The 20,693-nt window shown below is 30.8% G+C and overlaps 2 protein-coding genes across 3 annotated transcripts; one reads left to right on the top strand and one right to left on the bottom strand.

The window, feature by feature from the left end:
• The first annotated feature begins 3,414 nt into the window (after positions 1 to 3,414).
• Positions 3,415 to 6,416, top strand: LOC101506015 (glucan endo-1,3-beta-glucosidase). Of its 2 annotated transcripts, XM_004505268.4 has the most exons (3): positions 3,419 to 4,649; positions 4,949 to 5,234; positions 6,194 to 6,416. In XM_004505268.4, exons 1-3 carry the CDS (start codon positions 3,615 to 3,617, stop codon positions 6,349 to 6,351), a joined length of 1,479 nt encoding a protein of 492 aa, XP_004505325.1. In that variant the 5' UTR covers positions 3,419 to 3,614; the 3' UTR covers positions 6,352 to 6,416. The 2 variants fall into 2 exon arrangements, with proteins under 2 accessions (XP_012572528.1, XP_004505325.1); XM_012717074.3 differs by lacking the exon at positions 6,194 to 6,416 and having other exon boundaries at positions 3,415 to 4,649; positions 4,928 to 5,066.
• Positions 6,417 to 15,313: 8,897 nt separating this feature from the next.
• LOC101505692 (putative vesicle-associated membrane protein 726-like) lies at positions 15,314 to 20,149 on the bottom strand. Its single transcript, NM_001364876.1, has 5 exons — positions 19,788 to 20,149; positions 19,329 to 19,470; positions 19,089 to 19,209; positions 15,968 to 16,030; positions 15,314 to 15,721 (listed from the first exon to the last, which is right to left on the bottom strand). The coding sequence occupies exons 1-5, from the start codon at positions 19,987 to 19,989 to the stop codon at positions 15,581 to 15,583; spliced, it is 669 nt and encodes a 222-aa protein (NP_001351805.1). The 5' UTR covers positions 19,990 to 20,149; the 3' UTR covers positions 15,314 to 15,580.
• Positions 20,150 to 20,693: the final 544 nt, after the last annotated feature.

Genomic DNA, 20,693 nt, shown 5'->3' with positions numbered 1-20,693 from the left:
ATGTATTTCATATAAGTAACATATTATGTTGAATAATAAAAATAAAAATTAATTATTAAGTTACTTACGCATCTTTGCATTTACCAATTTACTTAATTTATATATGTCCATCTTTACTTACTCATCTTTGCATCGTTAAGATTAAAGAGCGAGTCATACTTTTGATCAGTGACATTGACAATGTAAAAAAATATGTTTTAATTTAGTTTATGATTATATATTTTTTTTTTTGTAAAATGTTTATTTTTGAGTCAACTTATATATTTAATGTCAATGTCAATAAAATTTATGACAATTGATATATACAAATTAATATAACAATTTATTTATCAATATCATAAATTATTTCCGTGCGACGCACGAGTTACACATTAATTTGTCATAAAAATGAATAACATTTTTTATGTTATGAGGTTACATTAATAATTTTTTTAATTATATATTCTAAATAATATTTTTTATTTTAAAATATAAATAAAAATATCAAAATATTAATATATGCGGTTCAAAATTTAGAAGAAATATATTTATTTAATTCATTTTTATTGATATCTTGAAATGGAGTAGTACAACTGTAACACCCCAAAATTGTATATTTCATTTATTCTTATTTTTACTAATAATTATATTTATTTTTATTTTTATTTTCATTTTCGTAATTCATATATTTATACTAATCTCTTAGATCTTATTTAATAAAAAATGTATGTTAGTTATTCAAGTGAAGTTTAGTTTAGGAAGTTCATACTAATGTGTTTGTTATAGTTGGAGAATAAATTAGAAATAAATCCAATAGAAATGTCAAGTTCAACTTCTAGTAGTTTATTTTGTAGTCAAATAAAAGTTGTCATTAGTAAGGATTTGGAGGGGCATAATTGACAATTCTTATCACACCCTCCCTTACTTAAAACTCAATTGTTAGAAGAAAAAAAGAATGAGTTAAATAAATAAATAAAAAGGGAAGGAGGGAGGACATAGTGTAACAAAAGAGGGAAAATGAGGGAAAATGAAAAGATAAAAAAGAGAGAAAAGATGAAATAAGGGAAAAGAAGAAAGAAGAAAGAAGAAAAGAGAAGAAAAAAAAAATAAAGAGAGAACACATTAACTCCATTGCATGTCATTCTCAAACTCATTCATTCATCATCTCATCATAGAAATAACCTCGCACCTATATTAGACTAAAAGATGACCAAGAGATAGAGTGAAATGAGAAATTATGATAAAGAAGAAAAGAAAAGTTAGGGTTTCAATATAGGAGAAGAAATTTAGAGTTCTTGCATGTTGAGAAGGAAGATGGAAAAGTGAAGATGAGTTAAGGTTTCACTTGTAGAAGAAGGAATTAATCAAACTTTGTGGGTCTCAAATCTCTTCTTAAGGTAACATAGAAAATCCTCTTTAAACCTCTCTTAGGTGTGCTTAGAGATATTGGTTGCATGTTCCTAATATTTATTCATGATTTGTATATTTAGGTATTGTGATAATCCTATTTGATTTAGTATATTGATTATTAATAATGCATGTTAGGTGTTCGTATTAATTGCTATGAAGAGTTGTTGTTTTATTATTATTGTTGAGTGTTGTGGTTGAGTTTGTGATGAGATGATGATTGTTTAGTATCGGTAATTACTTAGTTTTATGCTGAATTTTAAATGTACTTTACTTATTTGATAATATGAATTTGAAAATATAAAGTTTGAAGTGAAAATAATATAATATTGCCTTTGAACCCGTATAGGTATATATTTGGTATTTTGCTCATAACTTTTTACATAGATAGTGTTTTGAGCTGATTGCTATCCCATTAGAAAATAGACTTAATTACATACGAAATAGGAACTAGTATCACTAATTTTCATTGAGAATTGATAGAGAAAATTGAGTTACAAGTTGAAAAATAATTTGTTGTTCTGTTTTTGTATATGTATACCTTATTTTATTAAACTATAGTAATTAAATGTATATTACGTATAATAAAAATTATATTTATAAACTAGACATCTTAGACTTTCCAAAATGTTATCCTTTGTTAAAATCGAACATCGTTTGATATTTTAATTAAATTACAAAAGTTATAATGTTTCTGTAGAAAAAGATTATGACATAACTAAGTTAAGATGAGTATAACAGAAGCAATAGGAACGGTTTTGAGTGAAATAAATTGGACTTGAAAGCTTATTCATATTACGTTGTTATTGTAAACTTTTAAAAGTATATTAAATTTATAAATTTTCGTGATTTTATGAAGTAGACTGTTTTGTATTATGAGTTTGTTTGTATTAGTCATCTTAAAATATCTATATCTTAAGTTAGGAAACTCGTTTTTGAGTGAAATTAATTGCACTTGAAAACTTAAATATAACGCTCTTTTCAGAGAGTTTGATAGGTTAAGCGCATATTCAATTGTGTGAACGAAGATTATTCATATGTTATAATTAGATATATACTATATTATATATCTATAGATGAACTCTTCGTTTATATACGACGAAAGCGAGGGATAAGTGAGGGTAAGTGGGACACCACTTACAGACTTAATTATGTCCAATCTTACCGAAAGAGGTTATTCACGTAGAGGATATTGAGTGAAACCAATGTAGTCTTAATGGCTTACTTGTTATGTTAAGTTTAAGTCATTAGATTACTCATGTCTAGTGGCTTAAAGCGTTTGAAATATTTGAGACTAGAGATAGAAGATGTATTTGAATATAGCTTACGAAGAAATCTTATTATATTAAATTGAAGTATAGTTTGCCGAGAGGATTTTTCATGTTTAACACACCGATATGAATGAGAAACATCAATAATTGTTTTTATTAAATCTGTGTTACTGAGTTTTATGCTCACTATGTTGAGGGTGATGTTTTCCACAGGTAAACGTTGAAAATCTGAGGAGTAACCGAATTTACTCACTAGTCCTTCAATGTCATGAGTCGGAGTCGGATCACGTCTTGAGTGTAGATTATAATCATAGTTTAATTAAGTCTCACTTGAAAGTTGTTTTAAATTTGTAAATATTTAAATATTTATGAATTCAAAATTTCAGTTTCATCTACATTGTGTACATTTTTGTTTCATTCATCTTAAAAAAATTAGGAGTTACAACAACATATATTATTTTTAACATAATATTTTTAACTTTATATTAATTGTAATAATGAATACATCAATTTGTTTTTGTTTCTTATAATTTCTCTCTAATAGAAGTAATTATATTAAAGGTACATTATTATACATTAAATATAAATATTTTTGAACGAGTATTCAAACTTGAATTCATATGATAGAAATTTAAATCATTTCACTAAATCCAACTCCAAAAATTAATGTATCAATATTTTAATGAAAATATTATTGACTTATTTATTTAGACAATTTTTTTAAAGATAAAGGAGTAATTGAAAAGTAAAAACCATAAATGCTCTTGTTAAAAGAAAATAGAAAAGCACACAACATGAAACTGAAACCTTGGAATGATGTTGAGTTTGACCGCACAGTGGACCCCACTTTAGGGCGGTGTCTGGTTTAATCCAATGAAAAACTGTATCGACATAAACATTCACTTCCATTAATAAAGTTCTTTCATTTCACTTCCCACATCACTCACTCAACTCAAAATGCCAAATCCATTTCACTTACTTCTCCTTCTCTTCCTCCGTCTCTCCACCGCCGCCACAACAAACACAATCGGCGTCAACTACGGCACCGTCGCCGACAACCTCCCACCGCCATCCACAGTAGCCACCTTCCTCAAATCCCAAACCACCATCAACCACATCAAACTCTACGACGCCAACCCAGACATTCTCCGCGCCTTCGCCAACACCGGTATTTCCGTCACTGTAACCGCCGCAAACGGCGACATCCCTTCACTCTCTAAATTACCCTCAGCCAAATCATGGATAACCACCAACATCCTCCCTTATCACCCCAAAACCATCTTCAACCGCATCGCCGTCGGTAACGAAATAATCGCAACCTCCGATAAAAACCTCATCGCTCACCTTCTTCCCGCCATGGAAGCACTTCAAAAAGCACTCACACTTTCAAATCTCACTCACATTCAAGTCTCAACTCCTCACTCTCTCGGAATTTTATCTTCCTCTGAACCACCCAGCGCCGGAGCATTCCGTCGTGGATACGACGTTACCATCTTTGCTCCCATTCTCGACTTCCACCGTAGAACAAAATCACCATTTATGGTTAACCCATACCCATTTTTCGGTTTCGATCCAACCCGACCCGAGACTTTAAACTACGCGCTATTTAAACCAAACGGTGGCGTTTTTGATAAAATGACTGGGTTGAACTATACGAACATGTTTGATGCTCAGATGGATGCGGTTTTTACGGCGATGAAAAAATTGGGATATGATGACGTGGAATTGGTTGTTGCGGAAACGGGTTGGCCTTCAGCGGGTGACCCGAATCAACCGGGTGTGGGTATTGAGAATGCGGTATCGTATAATGGAAATCTTATTAAACACGTTAATTCGGGGAAAGGGACACCTTTGATGCCTAATAGGACATTCGAGACTTATATTTTCTCATTGTTTAATGAGAATCTTAAGCCTACCGTTTCGGAGCGTAATTACGGGTTGTTTAAACCCAATCTTGCCCCTGTTTATGACGTTGGTGTTTTTACTCAACAGGTACATGCCTTTTTTACTTATTAGAAAAATGGAGATTCCTTTTGTCAGCGTTTCATTCAATGCATATACACATTTACTGTTTTATACCTTTTCGTGACAAACTAGTACACGATAGATAATATTCTAATTGTTTTATACTAAACCATTTTAATGACGTTTTCTTCTTTATTTCTTGATTATTGGGGGTTATTGCGGTAAGTTCACGTTGTTGTGGCGGTACAAAGTTTTATTTATTGGTTCTGTCTTCTGACACTGCCATTAATCTTCTTGACTAATAGGATGTCTTGTTGTAACCACAGGCGATGGGTCCCGCATCTGGGCCCACGGCAATGGTGCCATTAGGGTCAAAGAAATGGTGCGTGCCGAAGGCAAACGCTAGTGAAAAGGCGTTGCAGGCCAACATTGACTACGTGTGCAGCCGAGGAATAAACTGTGGGCCCATAAAGGATGGTGGGCCTTGCTTTAAGCCCAATACATTGAGGTCCCATGCGGCCTACGCTATGAACGCATATTATCAGCAATCTGGTCGCCATGATTTTGACTGTGATTTTGGCCACACTGGAGTCATCACTTTCACCAACCCTAGTAAGTTTATTATTTATTTATATTAATATTTAAATTAATATTATTATTATTATTATTATTATTATTTTCAACAGAATTATTTTTAGTATTATTATTTAGTTTAATTTTGATGCACATATATTATACCATCATTCAAATTGAAAGTGAAATGATAAAATTAAACGCCAACAATTTCTATTCCTAGTGCTTTTTTAAAGTAAAAATGCACCTTTAAGAAATATATTATTATAGAGAGGATCAAGAAATATATATTACTTATAAAATTTGATTAATATTTTCTGAAGGATTAATATAAAAGACATATATATTATTGCAATATTTGGTAGAGTTTCAAATGATCATAAGCTTTTAATTGAACTAATTGTTGTTGAAATTGAAATAAATGATTAACGATACAAAGAAAATATAACTTAAAGAACTAAATCAGGATAGAATAAATTTAAAGAGTCTAAGCAAAAATTGAATTAAACTTAAAAAACCTATAAGTGCATTTTTCTTTCTTTTTTAAAATTGTATACTTACTGTCTTAAAATTATACTAATGAAATCTTTAATTTATGCATCTTAGTAACTCTGTCTTAAAGACATTGTCTAACAAATGCAAATAAGAAGATTATCATTGAAAAATTATATTTATTCTAAATATATTAAGAGTTTAATTTTTATGTAACCTTATTGTAAAAGGTTTCATATTATTAGTACATCATAACCAATCATAACCAATCATGTGTGTGACTTCAAAAATAATTATAATAAAATTCAAAATTTTAATAATTTGACGGTTGTAGTACATTGACTATAAAAAAACTGTTTATTACGACGATTTATAAGAATTAAAATCTATATAGAATTTAAGAGTTTAATTTCCATACCAACATCTCTCATGTAATGTGTTCCACTAATAAACAATACACTTGTTGGGAAGTAAAAAAGTGATCAGAATATGTGTGCTTATTGCAGGTTATGAGAAGTGTACGTATCCATCTGCAGCTACAGGTTCAGGGCTAACAGTCAACAAGCCTGATCCAGGTGGTTCTCAGAAATCTGCCACTTCCAACCTTAGATTATGTGACTTCTTATTTTATCTTCAAATTCTGATTTGTCTCTTTTTTCTCTAATTTATTATAGTGTAATGCTTATTTTTCTTTTTAAGATTATGGTTAACATATGCGATTAGGAAGTATATGATTTTTTTTTCCTCTCCGCATAAAATTTAACCTGGTTACTTGACAAAATTGGAAGGATTTGTAAACTAGTGCACATATTGTTATATCTGTGATATATAACCGTGAATGTAATAAATGAAGATAATTTTTTAATTTAATTTAAATATATACGGTGTAAAACGTTTCTACATACACAATAAATCATAACAATTTGATGTTCAAAATGTTAGCTTTCTGCAGTTACTTGCACAACAAGAAAATAATAAAAACACACTTGAATGAATGGTAAGACTTATCTATTTCATATATTGCTAATCCTATTTATAGATGAGCTATTCTTACACATTCTATCTGAAGTCTAACTAATTGGTTGGTTAGTTAGTTACTACATTCCCTTATTATATTACTTGAATAACTAGTCATCTAATACTTTCTCTTAATTCAAGTATCTAATTAATACTACACCTAACATTTGTCTTAGTTTCTCAAATCTGTTTGTTCTGAATGCATTGGTCACAATATCAACAATTTGCACTTTAGTTTGACAATATATGAGTTTGAACTTATTCCTTCCAACTTGGTCTCTTAAGAAATGAAATCTTGTCTCTATATGCTTGCTCCTTCTATGAGATACATGATTGTTTGCTAGATTTATGTTTGAGATGTTGTCAATCATTAGTGGTATTGGCCTGCATATTTCAATCCTCAATTCCTCCATCAAGGCTTTCAAGCCACAAAGTCTGGCAAGTTGCATAGCTACCAGTAATGTATTCTGCTTCACATGATGATAGAGCTATGATTGATTGCTTCTTTGAGCTTCATACAATTGAGGATTTCATGAATTTGAATACATAACTTGATGTGCTTTTTCTATCACTCTTATTTTCACACCAATCAGAATCTGAATAACCAACCATATCTTCATATCCTTGCTTCAATTTTCTGGCAAACAAAATCTGAATGTATCTTATTTCTCTTGGTTGCAGTCTAGTGAGTGTGCTTAGGATTCTCCATGAATTTGCTAATGACACCCATATTATAGCATAAATCAGGTCTTGTGTTGCATAAGTACCTTAGGGATCCAACAACCTGTTTGAACATGGTGGTGTCAGTCAGATCCTCTTCAGCTTCATTACCTAGCTTTGCATTGACTTTAATTGGAGCGACAGTAGGGTTGTAGCCAACCATGTTGTACTTCCTCAAGATATCTATAACATATTTGCTTTGATGCATCACCAGCCCTTCTGTTATTTCACTAAATTCCATTCCCAGGAAATAGGCTAACTTTCTCAAGTTTGACATCTCAAATTCATTCTTCTTGATCTCATTGAATTCCTCAATTTCTTTCATATTGCTTTCATTCACTAACAAAACATCAACATATAGGCAAATCAGGAGCATTGATGGCCTTCCATCATGTGTGTAGTGCTTCACAACCCCACATTCTATTGTGCATTTGATAAATCCAATGCTGATTAAGAATGAGTGGATTCTTTTGTTCCAAGTTCTTGGGGCTTGCTTCAAGCCATAAAGAGCTTTTCTTATATGAGCATCGCATTCTCATTTCCTTTAATCACAAATCCCAGTGGTTGAGAAACATACACTTCTTCTTCAAGCAATTCATTCAAAAATGCAGACTTGACATCAAGCTGATGCATTAGTCTGATTGTCTCAATTCTAGCCACTAGAGCAAACACTTCAGAATAATCTATTCCTGCCATTTGTACAAATCCATTGGCAACCAATCCAGCTTTGTATTTAGCAATTGATCCATCTAGATTTAGCTTGAGCTTGTAGACCTATTTGACTCATATATGTTTCTATTTTGGAGGTAAATCAATTAGGTACCAAGTATGATTCTTTTCAATTGTGTTGATCTTTTTTATCATTGCTTTTTTCCAAGGTTCTCTCTTCATTGCTTCTTCAACATTTAGTGGTTATGTATTATCAAATAGGGCAAAGTGCATTAGATCTTCACTGTTGTCAATCTCATTGTCATTGTATACTTCAAACTCACTTAAATATGCTGGTGGCTAACTTGTTCTCTGAGATTTGTTTGATTCTATTCTTTTTTCAACTATGTTTTGGCTGGTGCTGCTGGCTTTGTGTTTCCAATCCCAGTTTTCTTGTTCAACTATCTTCACGTCTCTATTAACTACAATATTCCCTTAGTAGGATCATCAAATTGTATGCTTCAATTGCATGATATCCAACTAAGATCATATCTTCACTTTTGTCATGTAGTTTTCTTTTCCTTTGGTTTGACATATGCTTGAAACATAGAGTTCCAATGGTTCTCAAATGTCCTACAGTTGGCTTTTTACCACTCCAAATCTCTTATGGTACTTTCTCAGGTAACCTTTTTGTTCGACACTTGTTCAAGTTATAGAGCCTCACCCAAAAACTTGTGTGGTAACTCTTTTGCTTTCAACATACTTCTAGACATGTCTAGAATGATTCAGTTTCTTCTTTCAGGTAGTCCATTGTGTTGAGGTGTGTAGGGACTAATCACTTTATTTTTAATTCCATTTTTAACACATAATTCCTCAAACTCATGTGATGTATACTCACCACCTCCTTCTGTCCTTAGCACTTTGATATCTTTTTCACACTGTTTTTCAACTTTCACTTTGAAATTTTTGAACATTTCAAGTGCTTCATCTTTAGTTTTTATTAAGTATAACCACAACATTCAATTGGATTCATCAACAAAAGTTATGAAATACTTATTATGTCCTAGTGATGGCACCTCAAATGTTCCACATATCACTATGAACCATTTCAAAACATCATTTGCTCTTATTTGCACTTGTGATTTGAAAGAGTTTCTTGACCGTTTTCCTGTCATACACACATCACACACCTTCTCAGGAACATCAATTATAGGGATGTCATTCACCATTTTCTTTATACCTAGTTGCTGCAAGCTCCTAAAATTCAGATGACCAAACCTCAGGTGCCATAGTCAGCTCTCATCAACTAAGCTAACTACTTTAAAGCATTGAATGTCTATTGCCTGCATGTTTATAACAAATATTATGTTTTTGAGAGAGGGACCTGTTGAGACAAAATGTCTCTCAAAGTTTTAACGATAACAAAATTGTTTCAAAGATTATGATTATGTGTTTTATCTAATTTGTGCTCTTTAGTGTATCAAATTTAGAAAACAGATTCCTCACCTTCTTAATCAGATGAAGTGTTTTTACACATTTTTATATGTCCTCTATGTTAGAGGATAAGCAAAGTGGAGGATGCATTAGTGTCCTCTATGATAGAGGATAAACAAAAAAAAAAAAGGATGAACTTCTGTTTTCTATTCATACTCGTACATGGGAAAATGAGTAAAAATGATAAAGTACAAAATGTGATTTTCTTGACTAAACAGGTAAGACACTACAGTTGTTGGGAAAGAAAAAAGTCAAAAAGCACAAGTTATATCAAATTAATGGAAGCTTCATCCTCATATTCAAGGATGGATTGGAACACTCATCCTTCTAGCTTTCTTCTAACAAGGACAATTGAAGGACATATTTGCAATTCCAAATAAACACCATAGACAATCATCCAAGTCTCTAACGAATACTTTGTACTTCTTTTCATATTTGAAGCACCACCACCTCTATAAACTTAGATGAAATCATCTTTATCAAACACAACAAAATATCATATAAAAGAGAAAGATAAAAGTTGTGAAGAGCACACTTATCCTCTTAGAATACTTTCTACTATTCTTAAGTATATCTTTGAAATCATCCTCTTAGAAAGTTTATCTTAGTGGAAGAATCACACTTTTATCAAATATCTCAAAAACCTGTATATCCTCAAATTAATATTAACTTGTTGATGTAAAACAAGAAGAGAAATTGTTTATGTAAGCATGTTGAGGCTAAGAAAATACATAGTGAAAAGAGTCCTTTTAGAAGACAAGTCTTTTTGAGCCATAGTAAAAAATCACAAGTTAGTGAGGACTGAACGTAACCTATTTTGGGTGAACCAATATAAATTTAGATGTGTCATTTTCTATACTTTCTTCCCTTTATTTTGTCTAACTCTCATTTCAATTTCAAACTTATATCCTCTAACATCTATCTATTATCCTCACACATATGATACAATTTTTAAAGAAAAAGAAAATTAAGAAAAGTACAATATCTCCATTCAACCCCCCTTCTAGTGATATTAATTTTAGCTACTTCACGACCTTCAATATCATTCTCTTTTGTCCATCATACATTTCTAGTGCATCATTATTCATTGTCACTTGAAACCCCTTTTGAATCAGTTGGTCTATACTTAACATATTAGTTTCATTCTTGACACATACAACACATTCTCAATCACTATTGTCTTTTTTATTTCTTCTTTTGATCACCGTGTTTCCAATACCTTTAGCCTTCATTGTTCTATCATCAGCAGATTTGATCTTGCTTTTTCTTGATGTATCTAGGGATGACAATGAGCAGGGTTTGAGTATGCTACTATAATACTCGTCTCCATACCTGCAGTTTAAAAAAATACTCATATCCGTACCCTCTTGGGTATCAATTTTAATACCCGTACCCTTACTTTCTGGGTACCTAAGTGTTCATACCCATATCCATTACCTACGCTTTAACTAAAATATATCGATAAATAAATAATATTGTTGTGATTAAATTTTAAAATTATTCAAATATTTTAACTCCAATCATAAAGTATTATAAACCAAAATATTTTATAACTCAAAATATTTCAAATGAACACTCGTTACAATACACATTCTAATATTCATAGTAATAATTTATGAAGTTGCAAGTCCTACGACAATATTATTCGAGATATATAAAAACAATTGATAGGAAGTTGCAAGTATAATTATAAAGTCACGATTAATAAGACATAACTCTTAATTATAAGATCACAATTATTTACATATTCATTATAATCACATTCTTAAAAAGTTTGTAAACATTTATATTTTAATTATAAATATTGTAGTGATCAAATGATATTAATAGATGTTAAAACATAAAAAAAAAACAATTAATTAAACTAAACACTAATATAATAAATAAGTAAATAATATATTTATATAAGTGCGGGGTAGGGTGGGTACTATAGTACCTGACTCGCATCCATATCCGCTTAATTTTGTGGGCAATTATCCATCCTCGTGCCCATACCCATTATGCAGGATTTTACCATACCCATTGTGGATTTTTTTTCGGGTACCTATTAGATCTGGGTCTAATTGTCATCTCTAGATGTGTCAATATCCAACACCATTCTTTGTGACTGGTCATGTGATTGGAACAACCAATATCAAGAAACTAGAATTAAGATTAAAAAGGTTCTTCATTTGTTGTAGCCATCAACAAGACTGTGTCTGAATATGAATCATCATCTTATGCAACACAAGCCTCATTCTCACCCTTCTTCTTCGGTTTGCCCTTTCCAGCCTAACATTCATCAGCAAAATGACCAAACTTCTTACAATTATAGCATTGTACATTCTTTTTGCCAAAGTTTCTTGATTTTCCTTTGGGTTTACCATTTCCACCTCATCCTCTTGATGAAGATTCATATTTATCACCATACTTCTTGAACTTGTCATTATTGTTCTTTTTCCACTTCCTTTTATGATCTCATTTCTTATTTATTTGTGCTACCAATGCTTGATCCCCAAACTTCCCTCTATTCCTTTCATTCATTCTTAATTCTCTTGCTTATAATGTTCCCTGCAATTCCTTAAGACTCAAGGTTGAAATATCTTTAGATTCTTTAATGGCACACACGACACAATCAAACCTGAGATGCAATGATCTTAAAATCTTCTCACACAACTTATGTTTTGACAATTTCTCATCACATCCAACCATCTGATTCGCAATGCTTCTCAATCTTGAAATTAAATCTGACACTTTCTCTTGCTCCTCCATCTGCAGCAGTTCAAATTGTCTTTGAAGTGTTTGTAACTTCAACTTCTTTACTTTTGCTCAGCTTAAATAACATTTATCAAGGTTGTCTTAGGTTTCTTTTGCACTTCTTGCTTCAGAGATCTTGTTAAAGTTGATTGTATTAAGACATTGATGAAGAATGAATGTAGCTTTGCAATCTTTCTTCTTGTTTTCTTTATAAGTTGATCTTTGTGCTTTTGTTGGATTGGCTTTCAGATCATCAAATTGTTTCTCTATGATTTCCAAGACTTCTTGAAATTCAAATAAGACACGAATTTGAACTCTCCATCTACCCCAATCTTTTCCATCAAAGTGTGACATATGTGTTGGAAAATTGTCATTGTTTGTATTTGAGTTCATCCTCACTTCACTCGCGTTTTTGCTATGATTAGAATTGAAAACAATAGCTCTGAATACTACCTGTTAGCTTTTTGCAGTTACTTGCACAACAAGAAAATGATAAAAACACACACTTGAATGAATGAATGGTAAGCCTTATCTATTTCATATATTGCCAATTCTATTTATACACGAGTCATTCTTACACATTCTAACTGAAATCTAACTAACTAACTAACTAATTGATTAGTTAGTTAATTACTACATTCTCTTATTACATTATTTGAATTAGAAGTCATCAAATACAAAAGTGATTGATTTGCATGTTAATCTCCTTTAAAATAATTGACATTCGTGGTTATGATGTTGATAGTGTAATTTACACACATAAAATTTTAAACTCATACTCTCTCTGTTTCCGACTTTAATTTTTTAAGTATTTTATTTTTATCTTAAGATTTTGAGTGTTTTAAAAAATTAAAATATAATTAATGATATTTTTTCTTTTGTACTCTTAAAAACTCTAAAATATAAATTAAATACATTTTATTTTTACTTAATAAATAAAAAATAGTAATATCTAAATTTAAATTTATTATTTTTTAATATATACGTCAAAAGTTTAAAGAATAAAAGTTGAGGGATTAGGAAGTAATTTTTGTAATATGATTGAAAATATTATTTGAAATGACAATTTACAAAATTGATTTATTAGAGGTGTTGTAAGAAGGTGATTGCCATAGTGTTATTATCACCTTGCTGTGGCTATCTATCTATTCCGCTTGAAGAAATTGAGTGCCCATAACCATTCTTGAATTAAGAAGTTATTTCTCATGTGGCAAAGATACTCCTGTTGTAGGATGTGTCAACCAATGAATTACAGACAAAAAAAGTAGCATTAATGTTAATAAATTATTTAATTTGTTATCAACTTCTGAAAAATTAACAATAACTTGTGTCATTATGTTTTATAGAAATTTTATTATAAATGTTTTGAAGTATTGATTACATTTTTGAATTATGAAAATTACTGTAATATTGCAATATTTGAGTTCAAGTAGTTAATGTTGCTAATGAACTTTAGTTAAAAATAAATTATTCGAAAAAGTTTGAGTTTAAATTTTGATTGAAATAATTGTTGGTCAATTTTTAATTATATTGCTGTCGAATTTTAAATTACACTAGCTTCATTCACTAAGAATCAGAGTTTAGAAGAAAATAAATTAAATTAAATTTTTAGTATAATAAGAGATTTGGATGTAATATATTTATTTTAATCTGTATGGTGAGTTTTTTGGTTTCAGAATAATATATAATGAATAAAAACACTTAAGTCTAGCTAAAATGAATGATGTGCAGTGTATTCAAAATCTTGAGTTAAAGAGCTTTACTTCTACCGATAAAAATGTACTGAATCAAAAATAGTAATAACCAAGATATTTTCATTAATCATAACTTGCGACTAGTCCTTTATTATTTGTAAATTGTTTTATAATTTGCATGTGGAATTTTTAATATTGGGTTGTTCGAGAATTTACCGTATTCCTTATCCTTATTGTATGAATGAAAATCAAATACATAATAACTGGTGAGACAAAATCAAAATTTACTCATTTTATTGAAATAAAATATATTTAACCCAATAAAATTTGGCATGAAAATCAAGATGTGAAATTTTGAAAGATGAAAAAAAAATAACACATGTTTCGAGTTCCGTAGGATTAGCAATAGCTTTTGGGGTTGAATTTGTTTCATTACAAAGCTTTGACAAAATCATGAAAAGGGGTTATTTTTTCATCTTAAGAAAATGGCAACTTACTTTCAATAGGATTGGCTTCGCCCAAAATACAGCCATGCATTGACGTGAGAGAAAAAGTCAGTGTGTAAAGGTTTTTATGGTGAACAAAGTAGTTCATAATTAACTGATCATACTCAAAAAATCTTATTATTCAAATGTTATAATATATATATTTATTAATATATATTTATTTTGTTCATTTAAAAAAAATTGAATGTAACAAAAAAATAATAGATTTTCTTAAAAATATAGTCATTTACAAAAGTGATTTGTGACTAAGACAGAAAAAGAATATTTTAATATATAATTTTTAAAAAAGAATAGTAATACGAATTTTACAATGAGTAGATAATAAAATTTAATAAGTCTTTTATAAGCTACCGTTATACCGGCCTCCGACAAGGTAACAAAGGCGTGCAAAGGTTTCGTTGGACAAACAAAGATTGACCCGACCTTTTAATGGTTCCACGTTGAACTATGAAGGAAGGGATTATTGAATCGAAGCTTAATCTGAGACTATACTTATTTCAGAAATTTGCTTACAGGATGCATATTATTATTATTTTCTGTAGAAATTTGCTTAATCTAGGAGTATACTAAGTCTCAAAATTTATATTTATGTAATTCAGAAATTAAATTTCAATTAATAGTATAAATCTCGCATTCCATTCTCTAATCACAATATGATCAATTCAATATTTAGCTCCCTTTAAAGAATAAAGGTTAAAAAAGAAGGGTGTCATAACCTATAATACGTAGAGACAGATTATATTTTTTTACCTCCTCAATTTCCATCATAATTCAACATTTTCATGCATGGAAACATTCATGCACAAGATGATAACCAAGGAACTTAAATTGCATGAATAATGATAACAAGATGAGTTGGGTGAATTGAAATCAGACTACAATAGACAATCAAAAAAGCATATAACAGCATGTTCTTATATCATCATACTATAAGAGCTTAAAACTGGATGGTATACAGGTTCTGATATCCTTTGACTACATACAAAATCATGCCATAAACTTGATATCTGTCCTCATCATATCATATATATAATCACAAGAGAGTCGAAATCACAAGATAAATGTCGGAGAATGACGTTTATTTATTATGAAGAACGATTGGAAGGACAATTATGAGAATCAGGGCTATCAAAATTGCCAATACAATCAGCTTTATCTTCATGTTTTGCATCCACATTTTTCTCCGGATTTTGGTCCCCGAATTCCTGAAGTCTTGTGCCTGCCTCAGAAATGGCAAAAAGCAAACAGCATGTGAAAAATAATTCGATTTTTAAAAAATCAGGCAATTTTTTTATACACCTAACCACGCCCCCCCATCTAGATCTTATCACGAGACTCAGTATGCCATCAATTATATAAATAAATAAAAAAAAGCTTTAGAAATTAAATAGAAAATATGCATTCACATGAAAAACATGAGTACTGATACTGAAGTTCATGACAATCCAATTACACGATTACTAACCTGGTGATGAAGGTTCTCAGTTTTGTCGACCAGAAGCTCTATCTTTTCCCCCCTGTCCAGGACCTACATTAAGTTTCAAACATGTCAATATAATCCTACATAATGTCCACGCTTATTTTACATCTAATTAGGTATAGTCGGCGTGATCTCTGCTTTTCTATAGCATATATATGGAATAATTAATATTCACTGTGGCCTTAAAAACAGATAGAAAATGAATCCTTCAATGCCATTCAAATGCACAAAATTTTAATTGTCGTGTAAACAAGAATGCAAAGGAGTACAGATTTGGTAGTTGACTAGTTGTTGACTACTGCAGATATATCTTGGTTTTATATATAATTTGGTTTTTGGCCCAGTGAATAAGTTGTTTTGAAATGTCATAATCAGAAAGCAAAGCACAATTGATGTCATGTACAATAGAAGTAACATGCTCTTTTGCGAAAGAGCATAATGTGTGCCTTCAAAACTTCAAAATCTTGATACAGTACATTTCAGCAAGAAAAAAAAAACGAGAAATCAGTGAACATTGTTTTCAGCAATATTACGTTTAGCTAGATTAGTTTTTAGCAAGTGGTGCCTGAAAGAACCAAGTATATCCAGAAGTCATTCATAATTGAACCATCTTGTGCTTGTCTGAATCAAACGCAATTTATTGCATCTATGGCTCCATTAGAAAGCTTTGCATCAATTTGATAAATGGCACTCAGAGGCATCAAATAGGAAGTGATACTCTGAAACATACAACTAGAGTGAAATACAAGATACACCAAAGTATGCTAGGTCCCCGTCAACAGCACTTGAAGGAGTTAGAAATTCTTCTTGCCTAGCTCCTACTTGTGTCGTTAAAAGCAAGCCTTAGGCTCACCAAGCAAGATACCAAAATATGTAGCCAGAAGGAATTAAATTATATATTTCTTCCCTCAAATAACATCAGCCACTAATTCATTTGCTATTAAAATTGCAGTCTAAAATTTCATTTCTGCAATGAAGACTATGGTTCTTTAAACTTCTTTCTGCTAAAACACTGACAAAACCTAGAAATTGACAACAAATGTGGGAAATAGGTTCAAATAAATAAAAGATGATCATTTATTAATTCATCCCTAGTACACTTTCCCAAGTTGTTTGTGGCATAGAAAAATAATTTCATGTGATGTGTAATATTATAGAAATAATTCAAGGTTACGACTTTCTTCCATTTCTTAGCCTCTGGCCCCCAAAAAGGATTGCACCAAGTCTTTGTTTCAGAAGTAAAGTAGCAGAGAATATTTATAGTAAAATGAGGTGTGGATAGAGTAAGCAAGTGACTGTAAGAAGTCTCTGTATCAGAAAAATGAAATCAAAGTACAGGAATAGAAAAATAGTGTGCAGAGTGAGTGAGGACTTTGTGTAGCCGTAGTTTAAGAATAATGAGATTGGAGAACTAGAATAATCAAAATAGTACATCAATCAAGAAGTGATAAAGCGGTTTGGCAACAGGAACAAAAGAGTTGGAGAAATAAGGGGTTCTAGGTTCAACTCCTGCACTAACATTTCAAACTACTACTCTGGTACTCCCACTATTGCTATTCACTTATCTTTGCTATTCACTTATCTTTTAAGGTTGTTCTATACAAACCAAGAAATAGCTTTGATTTGAAAAACATATTTCAAATATATCTTTACCTTGTTTAAAAAAAAAATATATCCTTACCTTTTATTAGCTCACCCACCCATTCACTCTCTCTCTCTCTTCATTATAATTGACCAAAAATAGTTAATGAAACATTGAAATTTAAAAGCGACAAAATACCAACAATTAAAAAGGAACAGAAGGAATAATTATTAACAATTATCATTCTATAAAAAAAGTATATTCAATCTAGGTTTTAGAAGTCGAGATCTTGTCGGTATAATTGTACAACGTATAAGAACCTTTCAAAAGTATTAAAGTGTAATTAACATTTTAATGAATGATATATTGGGTTAAATATGTTTTTAATTTAATCTCTGCAAAATGAACAAATTTTATTATGTTCAATGTATAAAAGTTTCTTTGATTTCTATACCACAATTTTGAAAGTATTGCTTTTGATCCCTCAAAAGCGAGTGAATTGTGGTTTTAATCCATGCGCATTCTTTTTCTTTGATTTTTATCCCTCTAAAATCTGTTTTTGGTACTAAACATATATACTTTAATGAAGAAAAATATAATTCATTTAAGGGCTCAAGGAAAAGTTTTTCAGGTAGTCACGTGCTAAAATGACACCACATGACCTACAAGCAGTTAACGAATCATATATCATGGAAGGGATAAAAAATATTGCAATCAAATTTTGAAGGAATGAAAAGCAAAAAGAATGTTTTAGAGGAACCAAAAAGTTTCCTCATTTTACAACTGTCTAAAAATATATTTAACTTACGTGTCAAATGATATAATGAAAGAGTAAGAGTTTAGATATTTTTTTCATAGTTATGGTATTATTAACTCAACCAATGTCTATTTTATATTTAATTGTCATATTAATTAAAACTGAAGGACCAAATATTGAGTTGAGAGGTAATATCTCAAACATAACCCAGAACAGGCAGGTATGGATCTTTTCCATTTCTAAAATAAAAACGAGGATCACATTATTAATGTTGAGTATTTAAGTATCTAATTATAGAAGATACATGTCACCATTTCTACAAAATATGTCTTTATACACCAAAAATACTCAAAGCAAGCCGGACTTTCGAGTTTCACAACGCCACTTTTCCATCCTTCTCTCTCTCTCTCACTCCAAAGATTCTGTTTTGAGTTTCAATTGTAACAACATGAATTATGCAGTATGAATCACAAAAGTTGTGAGAGTCCAACTCTTGCATACCAATACAACATGAGCACAATGCAAGAATTTGATAAAATCCCGGCCAGACTAATTTCATGGTCTCATTGATGAGGTTAAGTATTCATATGGATAGGTTTTCTCAAAAATTCATTCTCCATGCTCTCTGGTCTTTTCTGTTTTCATAAAAGTTTAAATAATCAAATTTATACTTTCTTAAATCACAAAGCAATTAGATCCATTCGGCTTACGTAGTATAATGTAATCCTCTTACGTCATACCGGATAAGTAATGACCATAGTATGTACCTTTTCAATATTCTCCATCATGACACCTTTGACTTCAGAAACCTGAGCTTTGACCTTTGCAAGCTTGCTTATCTCCTCAGGATGATCAACACAGTACTGCATATGTTCCTTCAATTTAGGCCTGCCAAAAGTAAAGATCCAAGTACATGAGCTTTCCTTAAACAACGCAATCACAACAAACCCTCTAACGTTAAGCTCATAAAAATATATATATATATATATATAACATAAACTCAATACCCAAATTCTTTGTTAAGGCTGTTAGGAGCAGCTGTAGATGCCTTCCCACCGCCATATTTCACAACAAAATCATCTTTCACACGCTCCAGAAAAGCCACAGGAACCTGTCTTCCAACTGATTCATCCGCAACAACACAATACGCTACAAACACAACACAATAACATCCATAAAATGATTGCAATACATTACTCTACAAATTTAACACCAAACATAAAAATTAACCTCCACAAAATTATTCAATTAATTAAATATTAAGGATATAAAACACGAATTTCATTTGACTGAAGTAAAACGCTAACCTAATATCATTTTTCATAGTCAACAAAGTAGCGTACAAATACTGACATAAACAACTAGTATCTAGGTTATCGATTAAATCATAAAATCGCGTTCAGGACTACGAATCGATTAGATCGGAAATGAAATTAAACAATAAAAGAAAAGTGAAAAGTACGAACTGTATCCATTATCGACGAGGTAATTGAAGGTGTGGCCATCACAGTTGTAAGTGAATTTGTTGTTTGAAGCTGGAAGCTTCTGAAGGCACTGAAACGCGATCGAATTAAAATTACCGCTGAATTCGGTGAATTCAGCAAGAATCACGCTTCCTCGAGAAACGAAAGCGTAGATCAGAGATTTTTGGTTCTGGTTGTGTCCCATCTTGTTCTCCACAGATCTATCGAACAACGGTTTCTTGTGGTGATGATGATGAAGATGCTTTATGCAGTTTTGCTATATTCTCTCCAACCTACCTTTTCTTTTTCTTTTGATTTCTTTCTCTTTTCTTTTCTATACTTTTCTAGAGAGAGAGGATGTAGAGAGAGAAATAAAGAAAGGGGTTTACGAGTGTTTTTAAAGCGGGGTGTGAATGTGTGATAATTACAAAGCGGCGATTAGTTCGTATTTCGTACAAAGAAATCAAGGTTATTTTTTAATCAATTAATTAGTATTATTTAGTTGATTAATATAATGATGGGTTGGGTTTAAGATATTAATAATTAAGTACAACTTTAGGTCTTTTTCCTTTAGAAGTTATCTACCTGTTTTGTGTAAAAAAATGAAACAGTACATGAGTTGAAAAAAAGTAAAAATAGTTTGCAACAATTTTTTTTAATATTAATAATTTAATTTGTATGTGCAAATGGTAGGGATGAGAGTGGCCTAAGGGAGCAATGGTCACTCTTTTTTTGACTAGTGGTCACTCAAATTTTGAAAATTTATTTAGTTGTGATATATTTAATATTTTATAGCTCTTTATTTTGTAGCTCCTATTATTTATATTTAAAAAAAGTAGTGATTAAATATGAATGGTTGGTGTTTGATTTAAATAAAGTGGTTATTTGTAACGTTTGATGCGTGGATCT

This window comes from Cicer arietinum, chromosome 6 (assembly GCF_000331145.2).
Source record: "Cicer arietinum cultivar CDC Frontier isolate Library 1 chromosome 6, Cicar.CDCFrontier_v2.0, whole genome shotgun sequence".
In the NCBI taxonomy this organism is placed as follows: Eukaryota; Viridiplantae; Streptophyta; class Magnoliopsida; order Fabales; family Fabaceae; genus Cicer; species Cicer arietinum.
This window is presented reverse-complemented; position numbering and strand designations above follow the sequence as displayed.